This window comes from Simochromis diagramma, unplaced genomic scaffold (assembly GCF_900408965.1).
Source record: "Simochromis diagramma unplaced genomic scaffold, fSimDia1.1 OVJJ01000361.1, whole genome shotgun sequence".
NCBI classification, from domain to species: Eukaryota; Metazoa; Chordata; class Actinopteri; order Cichliformes; family Cichlidae; genus Simochromis; species Simochromis diagramma.
This window is the reverse complement of record NW_024386860.1, coordinates 5,965,910-5,980,635: the sequence shown is the minus strand read 5'-3', so window position 1 is coordinate 5,980,635 and position 14,726 is coordinate 5,965,910. Positions and strand designations below refer to the sequence as shown.

General features: G+C 39.6%; 2 protein-coding genes across 2 annotated transcripts; one reads left to right on the top strand and one right to left on the bottom strand.

Annotated features, from left to right (window-relative positions):
- Positions 1–937: 937 nt before the first annotated feature.
- On the top strand, positions 938–7,665 carry cdc42l (cell division cycle 42, like). Its single transcript, XM_040030074.1, has 6 exons — positions 938–1,062; positions 4,203–4,307; positions 4,456–4,528; positions 4,646–4,755; positions 6,252–6,449; positions 6,574–7,665. The coding sequence occupies exons 2-6, from the start codon at positions 4,203–4,205 to the stop codon at positions 6,661–6,663; spliced, it is 576 nt and encodes a 191-aa protein (XP_039886008.1). The 5' UTR covers positions 938–1,062; the 3' UTR covers positions 6,664–7,665.
- Positions 7,666–8,671: 1,006 nt separating this feature from the next.
- wnt4b (wingless-type MMTV integration site family, member 4b) lies at positions 8,672–13,905 on the bottom strand. Its single transcript, XM_040030072.1, has 10 exons — positions 12,930–13,905; positions 12,784–12,826; positions 12,314–12,541; positions 11,822–11,975; positions 11,634–11,718; positions 11,384–11,515; positions 10,948–11,090; positions 10,716–10,856; positions 9,708–9,870; positions 8,672–9,594 (listed from the first exon to the last, which is right to left on the bottom strand). Exons 3-10 carry the CDS (start codon positions 12,400–12,402, stop codon positions 9,425–9,427), a joined length of 1,077 nt encoding a protein of 358 aa, XP_039886006.1. The 5' UTR covers positions 12,403–12,541; positions 12,784–12,826; positions 12,930–13,905; the 3' UTR covers positions 8,672–9,424.
- Between the last annotated feature and the right edge of the window lie 821 nt (positions 13,906–14,726).

Sequence of the window (14,726 nt, the reverse complement as noted above, 5' to 3'; positions counted from 1 at the left end):
TTAGGGGTGTTTACAGGTAACTGATACACATGCATTTAAATATATTATTATTTTATTTTAGTTTTATACTTTATTTTTGTTGTTTTATATTTTATTGAGCTGTACCATAGTACTTACTTAGACTACTTGTTATACGTTTATTGTGTTTAACTTACAATTTAAAGGAATTTTCCAACTCTGAGATAAATAAAGTCTTATCTTATCTTTTTAGCTTTCCAGTCTTTCTGAAGTTTTTCTTTAAACATCGGTTTCCTACTAATTCGCAGTCGATTTCTTGTACCTAAACATTTATCAACTAACTCCAGGAAGGAACAACACACAACTTAGCAAAGAACCATTTTAAAATTGTATGTTTAGGTACTTTGTTACTAGCCCCATGTTAGAAAAACATATGGTTTGCTCGCATTTCTTTAGCTGAATCTACAATCAATCTATCAGTCTTTACTGACAGACTTTATGTCCTTAGTTAAAACTTAATAGATCTTGGCACAAACTGAAAAAATCTGAAAATCATCTCCTTAAAAAATAGGTAGGTGTGTGTGTGTGTGTGGGGGGGGGGATCCAGCTGAAGGGATGCATCTGTTGTTTCATCTACTGTTCACTGAAGCCTCATCAGAAATGGCCTCAGTGGAAGGATGGCTGTCAACAAGCTGTTGTTAAGGAAGAGAAACAAAGATCCAAAACAAAAGGCAGTCAACATCTGAAGAAGAGCTTCGACTGACCTTCAAAAAGCCTGAAGAGCTATTTCTGAAGACTATTTAAAGATCTTACAAGAAAGCTTCAATAGACAGTTCAGGCTTTGTTGGATAATAAAGATGGTCATACAAAATATTCACTGTCAAGCTCATGTGATTTGTATAAACACTGTTTATGCCTTATGTGCTGTTTTGCCATGTGAAAAAAAACAGAAATGTGTTGCAGTTTGGGCAGCAGGCGACGCTCTTTCTTTTGTATCGATTCTACAATCGGGACTGGGTCCCGGTTTGCTATGCGCCTGCGCACAAAGTAATTCGACCCTCAAACCCGGATGTAACCAACGCCTAACCTGTGGGAAGAAAAACGGTGAGTAGAGTTACAAAAACTGCTTAAAACTACTATTTGTAGCTAATTAGAGTAGGCGACACATGCAGGAGAGTCCCTCTAACAATGTTCAGTCTAACAGAAATGAAACATTTGTTTCTAGATGTTTTAAATCTGCGGGGTGGTTAAAGTTTTCTACCGATCAGGGTTAATTCAGAGCGGACAAACATTTCTTTAATGAAGCTGTCATGATTGTTTGTCAGCTTTGGTAGTGTGATTACTTTCATTTTGATCGATTTAGATCCCGCTGTACATTGTAATTAAATAAGAAATCTACCAGTGACAGTATTTTCACGCTGCTTGTCCACTGTTCACAAATCTGATTTAATTTATTCAGTCAGACTCAGTCTTAAATGATTATTTTTTTTATATGTTGGCTAAAACATCTCATTTGCAGGTGTTAAACTTTCAGATAACAGATTAACAGATGGAGCTCTTATTTAGCGGAAGTGTTTGCAGTATCCGCTTCTAAATGTCATTTTGCTAATAGGCGGCATTTTCCTTTAACATCCTCGCTATGCAGCTTATGCGGAAGCTATTCACTGTCATTAATTTTTCGCTTGCACATGTAATAACAAGCCAAATAGGAGTACCTCCAAACGGTATGCACGCTGCTTGAACTCACACCTATCTATATACAGCCGTATCCTTCATGTTTTTGTTTCATTTAGACTAATTTTGCATTAATTTTTATTTCAAAGTAGTTTTTAACTTTGCAAAATCGTTTGTCATTTGTTTATTCTACTTATTTATTTAGGCTGTTTTGATTGTGCCAAACAATTTTCTCAGTTTTGGGGATAAATAGTTTATCTTGTCTCATCTGATCAGAGACTATTTGATGGAATACATTTTTTTCTGTATTTTTTTTTTTAGCATTGTTCATCATACTGCAAATGTTTCTGTTTGTTTTTACAAGTAAGACTAGGGCCCAACTGATATAGGATTTTAAAGATCGACACTGATATTTGGCAATTTTAGAATCCAATATATCAACCAAATTTGACCAACATTTCTTATGTGTAGTTATTTAGTTTAGTTACATGCGTAGAGTTCTTATTAACATAATAGAAGTGCAATTTAAAAAAAGAGGGAAGTTGGAGAGGGCCCGATGGTGGACAAACTGTGCAGCGTCAACACTGATAAAACCACTGAACGATGTTTTTGCTGTCTCTTCTTTACTGTTTTTTCTTTTATTGTGGAAGATGCAACAGGATGTGGAGTGTGGTAACAAAGCACTGACAGAAACAAGAAAGAAAACAATTGTAAAAGAGAAACAATCCATCCATATTTGTACATATGTTGTGTGGTTATGTGCATTATGTGGATAGGTGAAGCTCTATTCAGTCTCATTTATCAGCTGTTATAAATGCCAGTAATGACAGATGTGGACCAATAGATGAGTGGCATATATCACTGATAAAGCTGTCGGGCTCTGACTAATGCTCTCTCTGTATGCTTTTATGCCTAATAACTTAATTGGTTTGTTCTCCGAATAAAAGTCGTATTACTAGAGGTCTAAGTCACATAAAAACGCCTTGGTATAATTCAGCAGCACCACAAAAGTTTAATTCATTTGTCTCAAACTGATTCGACTTTTACTGAATATTATAATTGTCATGAAGGGCGGATCGGGTTGCAGTCGTTTTAGGTGCTGCACATTAAAGTAGCAACAGAAATGTTTAGTAAATTTGACTTTTAAATAAGTGGGATGAATTTAATAGTTAACATGTACTGTAGGAAGGTGTGGCACCAAGAAATCTATGAGCAGGCACTGTTTAAATATGCAAATAGTTTATTTGAGCTAAAAAAAAAAAAAAGTTAATACTAAGTATTACCTTCACATGGGATTCAAACTTTGTTCCCTTTGATGTGAACGTTTTATGTTTAATCCATTGCAACACTACAGCTTAGTACCTGTGTGGACTTTTTCACCCTTTATGCTACTTTATATGACTCACCCCAGCCTGTCCAAATAGACCTATGATTGGATTTTCAAAAGCCCGAACACAAAACCCAGCATCGGCGCAAGGGTCTAGTTCTGGCTCAGGCCATTTGAATTAAGATGCTGAAATTCTATAATGGATACTTTTTTTGTCCACTAGTCCTAAAAAGACATACCCTGCCCCAACTGTAATGTTATCGCTTATCTTAGGACAAAATATGTTAGCAGTGTGAGCTTAATGGATCAAAACTATGAAAATGGCCATTGAAATGCTGCTGTTGCAATATGTAATGTGTAAGCATTTTACTGTCAGAGTTACAGAGGTTGAGCTATTTAAAACTTTCAGTTTTTATTTGGTAAAGTAGTACTTTAACACTTAATACATAATACTTAATACTTTATTTTCGAGTATTTGCATGTTTGATGTCTAAAATCCTGTGATGCTGCATACAGATAATTACTTCATATATAAAGTTATGTAATCTTTATATGCAGTCCATTCCCACATCTACACTATAAATCATTGCAGTTACAAGATTAGAGACAAATCCATGAATGATCAGACTTTCCATGTATTATTTTTTTATTTTCAACCACTGCCTGACATGTCTTTCGTCTCAGAAAGGCATGTCGGGCGTTTGCTGGTTTCAGTTTTGCACCCCCACCCAAGGTGGAGGAAGGGTTTGTGATTGCTGCATTCTGCTTTTCTGTCAGACAGCAAGAGGGTGCAAATTCCACCAGGCCAAATTCCAGGAAAATATTGGCAGAAAAACATAAAGGTTTAATCGTTTTCTTTAAAATTGCAAAGTAGGCCATTGGCCTCCGCTGAGGATGCAGTCTGTAAGTTTATAATTGTTTGACTTTTCATATTGTACTCACCAATAATTGATTAATCTTCAAAAGAATGTGCAGATTATTCAGTAGTGAATGTAAATATTAATTCCAGGCTTAGATGTGCTGGTTAGATGCATCACATGTCTCTGTGAGTCTGTCACAGTTAGTGCTTGTGTGTTTGTTTCCATGTTGTTTCACTGCCTGTATGTGAACCCATGCATGATTCTAGAGACAGTACTAAGAGTGCTTGTGTATTACTTCCTCTCTAAGAGTCTGGCTAGCTGTCTGGTGTGCTGTTTCTGGCAAACATCTTATCATGTTTCCTACTTTCTGTTTTTCTTTGTAGATGCAGACGATAAAATGTGTAGTAGTAGGAGATGGGGCTGTAGGAAAGACGTGCTTACTGATCTCCTATACAACCAACAAGTTCCCCTCAGAATATGTGCCTACGGTAGGAGGAGGAATTAAGAAAGACCGAGCCATATTGTTGTAAACATGCTCACCTATAAAATTTCTGTTTTCTTATATTATTCATGGTTATAATGCTGCACTACCATTAACCGCCCTTTTTTGCTTACTTCTTTTTTGTGTTTTCAAAGGTTTTTGACAATTACGCCGTGACAGTGATGATCGGCGGAGAGCCGTATACGCTCGGCCTTTTTGACACAGCTGGTAAGCTGGTCCTCGAAAGTCTCTCAGTTTCACTTTTTCTCTCTCATTTCTGTCAGTCTAAAACCTTTGGAAAAAAAAATGTCCTTGTTCTGCTTCTCTTTTGATTGCTGCTCTCAGGTCAGGAGGATTATGACAGGCTGCGTCCTCTCAGTTATCCACAGACAGATGTGTTCCTTGTATGTTTCTCTGTTGTCTCGCCCTCGTCATATGAAAATGTCAAAGAGAAGGTCAGTTTTGAAATCTCTTTTTCACTGTTTTGGGAACAGAGATGTTGACTATTTTTTGTTAAATGTGTTGGCAGACTTACACTGGCCACTTTGTTTTATTCATAATCTATAATCAGTTGCAGCTGTTGCAGCAACTTAGTACCTTTAGGCATTTAGACATGGTCAAGATAACTGGCTGAAGTTGAAACTGAGCATCAGACTTGGGGGGGGGGAAAGGTTAAGGATTTAAATGGCATCAAACATGGTCTGAGCATTTCAGAAACTGACGATCTACTGAGATTTTCCACACACAGCCATCTATAGAGTTTATAGAGAATGGACTGAAAAAGAGAAAATATTCAGTTGGCAGCAGTTCTCTGGGGGGAAATGCCGTGTTGATGCGAGAGGTCACAGGAGAATGACCACACTGACAGGAAGGCAACGGGAACGCAAATAACCTCTTGTTGCAACAAAGGTATACAGAAGAGCATCTCTGAATGCACAACATGTTGAACCTTGAAGCAGATGGGCTGCAGCAGCAGCAGAAAACCACACCGGGTGCTACCCCTGTCAGCTAAGAACAGGAAACCGAGGTTACAGATTGCATCTGCTCACCAAAATTGGACAACAGAAGGTTGGAAAAACGTCGCCTGGTTGGACAAGTTTCAATTTCTGCAACAACATTCGTTAAACACCACAGTCTCCATCCCTTTATATAAGCAGTGTCCCCATCTTCTGATGGCTGCTCCACCAGGATAACGTGCTGTGTCACAAAGCTGTAATCATCTCAAACTGGTTTCTTGAACACTAGAGTGAGTAGACTGTACTCAAATGGGCTCCACAGTCACTAGGTCTCAAATAGAGCACCTATGGGATGAGGTGGAATGGGAGATTCACATCATGGATGTGCAGCCATTAAAACTGCAGCAACTCTGTGATGCTGTCATATCAATATGAACTAAAATCTCTGAGGAATGTTTGATGCATGTGGAGTTGAGGCAGTTCCAAATGCAAAAGGGGGTCCAACCAGGTACTAGCAAGGTGAATCTGATAAAGTGGCCAGTAAGCATATAGATCTAAAAATAATGATTCTTTTTAAAGATCTCCTGTTCATTTTCTCTAGCTAGCCTAATGCTTATATTTAAATAATTTTGTCTGTAATAGAGTGAAGAAAGTGCTGTAGTTTTCTAAGTTTGACACACGTTCAAGAGCCACTTGCTCAAAATAGTGAAGTTTTCACTGTCCCGATGTCCTTTCTGCTTGGACTGCTTGGAATTTTAATTGTTTTAATTGTCATCCTTATTCTCTTATAAGCCTCCTGCTACCTCAGTTTCTCTACAATCTCACCGTTTTACATGCCAGACATTTTATTACACATTATTTTCTATGAAATGAAAAGTATGAATCAGAAACTATCTGAAAAACTATTTGGATTAAAGGAAAAGCATACCAGCTTTTGATAGTCGCAAATTTCATTGGGTATCTAAGATAAACTTTGTCTTTTTGTCTGTATCCAGTGGGTCCCTGAGATTTCACACCACTGCCCAAGCACCCCTTTCCTGTTAGTGGGGACACAGGTAGACTTGCGGGAAGACAGCAACACGGTGGAGAAGCTGGCAAAGAACAAACAGCGCCCTTTATTACCCGAGAGCGGCGAGAAGCTGTCTCGTGAGCTCAAGGCTGTTAAATACGTGGAGTGCTCTGCCCTCACACAGGTATGTAAAATCTCACTACACTTTTAAAACGTATTTAAAAAGTGACAGATTTGTTTGAAATAGAAAGTTATGCTTCCTTCTGTTATGCTTCCGTCATCTTTTCCTCTTCTTCTTCTTTAACCAGCGAGGACTTAAAAACGTGTTTGACGAGGCCATACTGGCAGCTTTGGAGCCCCCCGAGACCAAAACAAAGAAGAGGTGTGCTCTGCTATAGAACAGTGCTGACCGCGAGATGCGAAACGGTGCAAAAAGAAAAAATAGGTGGGATGATTGAAAACATCATAAAGATTAGTGGCCATTTTGACAAAAAAAACCCCCAAAAAACAAAGGACAAAACCAAAGGGGAAGGGACGGTACCGTGGCATCGAAATGTATTTCGGTACACACGTACACTGATTGTGCCTTCAAAATAAAAGCTGAAACAGGCTGAGGATTCAAAGTATCAGATGTGCAGTGAATGCAGTTTAAGCACCACCTGTGTCCTTCTCTGAAACCTTTAGAAATCGCAGTGTTCGCTCTATAAATATTCAGGTGGGGCAGGCCCCCCCTTGCCTGTCACTGTTTTTTTTTTTTTTTCTTTTCTTTTCTTTTTTTCCCCCAAAGAAATGTTCATTTATAAACTTGACATTGGCCTCTTCCTGTTTTACTTACTGTGGCCTACTGGGTCCTTTAAACTCAGTATAGGGAAGTATAAAAGGGGAAATACTTCAGTTACATTTAACATTAGTACGTTTAAGGGGGCAACTTGATGTTAAGTGGTACTCTACTTGCTTTCTTTTCCGACCTTCCTCAGTTGAATAATGTCAAAAAACTAAACATTTGCTGTCACTCCAAACAAAAGCAGTTGTCTGTAACGGTTACTTTCTTCTAACTAGTGGTGACTTGCAGGGATGAAAAGTGTTTTCACCAAGTTCCCTTATCCAGGTTACTTATGAGTTTCTGTTTTCTTTCTTGTGTATATTGTAATTTCACAATGCTGTTTTGGGAAAATTTTAGCATTTTTTTTAATTATTTTTTTTTCCCATTTTGAAACTTGAGTTGTTGTTTTTTGTTTGTTTTTTTTTAATTGCAAGACCTCCAACATTTGAGCGAATGATGAGAAGATTCAAGTTGTAATATTTTTAATGGCTCTTGAGAAGATGAACTTTTTCTAGTCAATTTCTGGGTGTTTGTAATCACAGGATATTTTTAATAAAATGGTTGAGCTCAAATGAAATGTAATCGTTGTTTTGTGTGTTTGAAGGCAAAAGACTGAATTCGAAAGTATTACAGAGTTTAAGGGTGTGATCACACAAGTCACACTTGCCTCTGCACTTAATGATCTGGGCCTGAGTATGCTTCTCTCACATGCTCCCCCTGTCTCTGTTGTACACACACACTTGCTCTACCAGAGCATAATGAGCTTCGTAATTTTATGCATTTTGTTGTTTATTTTTAGATCTTCTTAAAAGCTGCAGCATGATCAGTTGAGGAAGCGTAAGGTATCCAGTGAAGTGAAAAAAAAGATCCCTCCAAACCTACCTGGTCTTATTTGAAAAAAGTAACTGCCCCCTAAACCTAGTAACTGGTTGTGTCACCCTCGGCAGCTAGAATTGCAATCAAGCGTTTTTGATATATGGCAATCAGTCTTTCACATTGATGAGGAGGAATATTGTCCCACTCTTCACAGCAGAATTGTTTGAATTCAGCCACATTGGAGGATTTTCGAGTATGAACGGCCTGTTTCAGGTCGAAATGACAAAGCATCTTAAATGGATTTGGAGGACTTGAGCCATGCAGCCAATCCAGATAAGGATTAAAGGATTGTTAACATGACGCCAGGTAGGTGGTGATTTCTCTGACTGCAAAAAGAAGTTCAGTTGTTTACAAGTCAATAGGAAAACAGCGCCCTTGATCTATGACGTCAATAACCACTTTCCTGATGAGTTTATGAGCTCGGTCGCTGGTTTCAAGTCTTACAGAAAACAACATGATACTTATTGTGTAAATTATGGCTCCTATTAGATTAAAAACATGATTAAGCTGCGCATTTTTTAGGGCGAGGCTTTGTGATTGAAAAGTTGCTTTAAGTGGGCAGGGTTTGAGAGTCACATGATGTAAGAGGACTCCACAAATCAATGAGTGAGATCTCTTTTTTTTTATATAAAGTCTACTAGCAATGACAGTCTGACAGTTATTGAGTTTCACTGTAGGTTTTAAATAATAAATCAATCAATGGTATAGTCATGCAAAACTAAACATGTACAGGGACCTGCAACTACAACTTCTGTTCCAAACAGTCTCACAGGGTACCATTCAATAAAGAAACACTTTGGTATTTTTTTTTTAATAAACTACTCTATTTATTAGAAACCCAAAAAGACCTAAACGCACTGATTGTGCAGGAAACAGAACAGTTTCATACAAGGACGAGGGACAAAAACACAAGACATGGAAGTAAGTGCAGCAAAGACTCTGATATACAAATAAATAAACCAGAATCAAAAAGAAGACATAAATACAGTACAAGTCCAAAGACGTGCTAGCCTATAACAGAATACAAGATAAAAGAAATCTTCAGTGTTTGAGAGTTAGTTCGGGTTAAGCTCTGCTTTAAAAGCTTTGTCAGTTCAGCGTGTGATTAACTGCTGTGTTTGTGTGTGTTCATGCCTACACCTGTATGCATGTCTGTGCCTGTCAGTTTGTCTGTCTTAATATTTTGAGCAGTTTAAAAGCTGAGCAGACTTTTTTTTTTTTTTGTACTTCCCGATGGAGCTTTGTCTTTACATTAGTTCTAATTTTGCAGCTTTTACAAGAAAACAATCAAACCAAACTGCAGTTTCACTTCTCTAAGGGAAAACGTGGACAAAGAAAGGCTGCTTTGGACAATAATTACGATAATTTGGTGTCAAAGTTAACCCGCGCTGTGTCCAGCGGTGTCTGTCTGGTGGTTGGTTAGGATCTGGGCTCATTTGGTCAGGCCTTGTTAGGACTTCTTACACTCTACAGGTATGAATGGTGACCGTATTCTTGCACTGCTGGCAACGCACCGAGCAGCACCAGGAAAACTTGCAGGAGCAGCGCTGCACCACCTCAGCCCGGCCTGCTTTGTAGCCTGGCCCGCAACACACCAGCTCGCAACCATCTGGTGCCAGCCGAGACGTTCCTGGGGGGAGGGGGGTTGGTTCAAAACATTGCAACATCACTTTCTAAATTGATATGAGTGGTAAGTTGGATTATGCGAATTATTTTCCTGTGACGTGGTCCTGGTGATCTTACCGTTACATCTTCTACCTGCAGTCCCAGGAATACCATTTTCAGGGTCGAGACGGCAGAAATCTGGGGAGGGTGCAAGATACACAAGATCTCTGGCAGCAGGGGGTTTGACCTGTGAGTCTCGGGGGAGCAAGGCTGTCCTGGAGCCTATACGTGTCAGGCGGACCTGGGAGGATTGTGACATTAAAACACAGTAATGTATACTGTAATAATACTGACTACTAAACACGGTCAACGTTTTTAAAATATGTGGTCAGCTTATGCAGAAGTGATCCAAAAGCTCACAGCTTATTTTAGACTGTTTTCCTTCTCTTGGCTACTTCTGATGTCAAAGATAATATCCTTAACCCTTTAAAGCCTGAACCATGAAATAATTGCCAGGAAATTAATTTTTCTAAAAATGGAGTGCTTATTGAACATTCTGACAAATTTTAAAAAATGACTCATATTTGATACATTGGCATTATTTTTATTTTTTTTGCAATTTACTACATAAAAATGTATTGTGCCCGAATTATTTAGTTTTCGTGGGGACAAAAATCACACTGATGATCGACAGATCTCTAAAACTCAAAAATTTGAGGCACTTGGTGTTACAAGGTTAATATGGTAATCCCGAGCACACAGCTCTGGCTTTCAGGAAAGTAGCCCCACAACTTGATGTTTAAACCTTCTGTTTGCAAGGAGCAGCCAATCAGAAAAAAAACTGATTTAAGAGGAGGGAAGTTAAATTGCTTTTAACCCCCATATTTCATGAGATGATGAGCTGAGGGCTTGCAACAATCAACAAGATAAATAAAGATTTATTTTGAGATGTGAATCATATAAAACTACTGTAGCAAGGTCCAAAAATACAAACATGGAGCTGAAAAAGCATAACATGTTCATTTCGAGATGTTTCAGCGGAAATTGTAGTTTTTTTTCTGATAAATAATTTACTTCAGCTCTTGTGACGTCTGCTCACCCATTAAGCTATGGAAGATAAAACAAGCAGAAGGTATCATCTGTTACCTCTGTGGCTCCATCAAAACGTTCCTTGAGCACAACGCCCACACGCCTGAATGGGGGCATGACCTTCCAGCAGGTCCTCAGCTCACAGGACCCAGACACACCGTGACATTTACACTCAACCTGCATGTTATGAAGGATGGCCTGAGGAGGAGATAATCATAAAGGACAAAAAAATTCTGTAAATTGACACAGGGATTTGGAAATCTGTAAGGACATTGGTGATGTTGCTAACCTTTCGACCCGCCTCGTTGTTGTGGAGGTTCATGAGCGGCCGGCCTGCTGACAGCCCCTTGGCTCGCTCCGGTTCATCCACAAATGTCTGAGAGAAAGCCACACCATAGGACAGGTTGTCACTGCACCCTGACCACTGGAAACCTGTGGTGGAACGAGGCTTAGATTAAGATGATCTGTGTTACTGCGATTTTGTAAGGTCAAAGATGGTTAGATGTTAAATGGAAAATCCCATCTGGGTCATGTGAGGCAGGGGGCAGCTGCTACAGTCTCACAGCACAGGTGTGTTACATGTGACAGCTGATGGGAAACTACCAGCTGACATTACTGCTGCATACTTTAGACCCACAATCAGCACTGTAGCAGCCTTTCTATGCTCTGTGTGAGTCAGAGTCGATTTACTCACTATATTTTCATGGAATAGAGTTAAAGCTCACCCTCCGGGCTGACCCCCCTGACCTTCCTGTCACAGCCACACCTCTCCAGCTCCCCACGGGTGCAGGCTCGGGTCACCGCAACCGCCACAGCTGCTGAGGACAGAGCGTGCACAAAGGCTGCCTCACGAGTGCCTGAAACCACAGCAGAGACATGACACAACTTTATTTTTAGAGAATATTTATAAATGTTGCTCAGTGAATCGAGGTTTCTTCAGAAAATTCACTAACTTCATGCCAGTAATGGGTCTACCTTGGTTCATCACTCTGCCAAATACATTGATCCCACGTGGGGTGATGGAACAATTCCAGCGGCGATTCCTGAACTGGTGCTGGCACTGAATTGGACAGCGAGTTACACACCAGGAATGTAAAAGTTTCCATCTCTGCCACACATAATGGTGCTTGTTATTTAAATCACTCAGAAGTTATGCTTCATACCTCTTCTATGACCATCTCTGCTGCCTTGCGTACAGACTCCATGACCTCCCCCCGTGCTCTGCACACCCCCACCTGGCCTGGGGTCAGCCCCCTCAGCCGTGCACATGGGGCAGCACCAGACACAGGCCGGGAACGGGGCAGCCTCGCCAGGGAGCTGGGACATAAAAATGGAAGGTGGAGGAGTGATTCACAGCAAGTACGTGGGGGAAGATGCATATTTAAGTACAAGGTTGGGGCCTTTAAAAGAGTGACAGAAAGATGAAAAGGTAACAAATAGAGAGGATGAAAACAAGGAGACAAACAGGCAAAGAAGACACGGAGGGCACAGTGAAGGCAGGGAGAGAGAGAAAAGAGAAAAGGTCACCAGGAGCGAGACAAAGAAAGAGAGGGGAGCGACTGAAAGAGATTTAGTGACATGTCACCACCTTTTAAAAGTTATAGCATGACAAACAAACTCCCTCTTTCTCATCCTCCTTCACACACTAGACTTACAGCCAATTGGTTGCCATGGTGGGGTGAGTTGCCCATAGCAACAGGAGGAGGAGTGGTGCCGTGAGATTGACAGTGGAGACAGTTGGCATCAGACTGTCTGTCTGTCTGTCCGTCTCCGTGCGTCAGGCTGGGTCTTTGGGTCCACAGCTGAAGTGATCGCTCCGTCCGTCTGTGTGTTCGTTGCCGTTTAAGTTTAAAGTCCAGAGTCTGGGGATGATCCCCACATATCTGTTGAAATCACAAGTTAGCAGGTTGATGATGAATGCAGAGATGCTCTGCATGGTATTTTGGTCAAGTAAACAATAACTTCCTTATTAGTTTTCTAATGATAAGGTTTATGCAAGTTACTGGTGTTCGAAGTTAAGTCTGTATATGCAGTTTATCATTTTGTAGCAAATAAAACCACAAATTACTGCCTTATACTCGTGAAATTTCCTTCAGGTTGCAAGAGTTTTAAAATTGATTCTTACCAGTTGATATTTTTGTGATAGCCAGTTATTCTTCTTTTTGTTACTGAGTGGACAGAACGGGTTGGAATTTCAAAATGAATCACAATTTTATTCACCAAAGCTGCTCTTCAGCTTCTCTCTATTGTTGCCAATAAAAGCATACTTACATGACTGTTTCACAAACTCATCCTTGATGCACAAAAAGACGTCCATATGTCCGATTTCAGTCCCAGATTAACTGAATTCACCGCAAAAAACAAGAACCTAAAATCCAGAAACACTAATAAAAGTCACTTTTTATTAGTCAGGCAAACAGTAGCACGGTGTCATCTTATGGTTAGTTCTTTCCCGGGAAAACAAATGTGTCCATTGCGAGTTGAAAAAGCAAGAATGAGTGAGGGCAGTGAGCTGGGAGTGATGGGTTATAAAGGAGGTAGAGAGTGAGGGTGGGAGAGAGAGGACATCCAGGGTGTGGAGTGATGCTGACAGAGGGAGGAGGGTTTGGAAAAGGGTCATTGTTTTACTACGCAAGCATTACAAGCGTAAGTATGCCCTCTATTGTGTTAATCTGGCATGAAAACTAAAGTCTGAGCCTGGGCTGGTACCTGGACTGAAATCACAAATGTGGTTGTGTGCATACATGCCTGAACACATGTATGAACATATATATATGATTTATATCAGAGAAACTTATGAGAACTCCAACTCCAACCTGTTTGTTTCAATAAACTTTTCTGCAAAATCCTCTTGTCAGTGACTGAAACGCAGCACTTCCAGTTCCACATATATGTACACGCATGTGAGAAAGTGTCTTACCTAATGTGTAATTTTCCCAAACTTTGTTGCTCATTTTACGAGTCCAGCTCTCCCCCCCTACTTTTCCTCTATGTCCCCCACATTTGCCCTCTCGTTCTCCTTCTCTCTCACTCCCTATATTGTCTTAGAAGAAGGGGTGACATTTAGACAAGGGGAAGAAAACAGACTGCCGACAAATATTGGAACTAAGGCAAATAAATCACAAGAAGGGAGGGCACGAGGACAGAGCGGATCGGTGTCACACGGGGGATTGGGAAAAGCAATAAAGAATAATAAACCAGGTTGGTGGTATATGAACTGAAGACCAAATTCTCAATCAAATTATCCACGTGAACATAGATTTTCTGGAGAATTTGAAATACCCTAAAAATATTTTATTGATTACTGCATGTTGGCTGTTTAGCACAGAAAAACAAGAGCATGAGATAAACTGTACAGCATTTTTTTTAAAGAATATTTATCGCTGCATATATTTTCATTTTTTATTTTGTAGTATTCCCTCCCTTTCTCTCCTTCAAACCAGTCATAGCAATACTGGAAGAAATCCAGATGTACCTTCAGTGTTTTAAAAATTTGTGTTTCCTTTAGATTTAAGCTACTTTTGGGACCTATTCCAGTCTTATAACACACTGAAACAACCAGAAGAAGCATGTAAATTATGACTATTTCATTCCCCATATTTATGGTTTTTACTGAATAATGTAAGGTCTTTAAGGCCTACTAAGTCAAACTGTAAAAGATATAAGAAAATAAAGTTTTATTGACCTATATTTTTTCCTCAGTTGCCAGCTTCCCTCGGGAAAAGAAAAATCAGGTTGTCACAAGATCAGTAAAATGTCAGTAAATGTGCTGTTTCAGCTTTCTTGAGCATCAGAACTCGTAAATTAATATAGCTCATAAATGTATTAAACGATCAGTATATGATTATGATATGAATAAAACATGACCTTTAAATGCAGCTTAATTGCACATAATCACACAAATTCCACTTCAACCAGAATCCTAAACCAGAAATCTGGTTCTGTTGTTCTGCTAATCTGGGCTAGTTAGCATAGAAAGTAGTTTTGCATTACAGTTTCCTCTGTTATGATGAGATTCAGCTGATGTCCAACAAACTAAGTGAGAAGCATCAAAGTGACTTTTAAAGG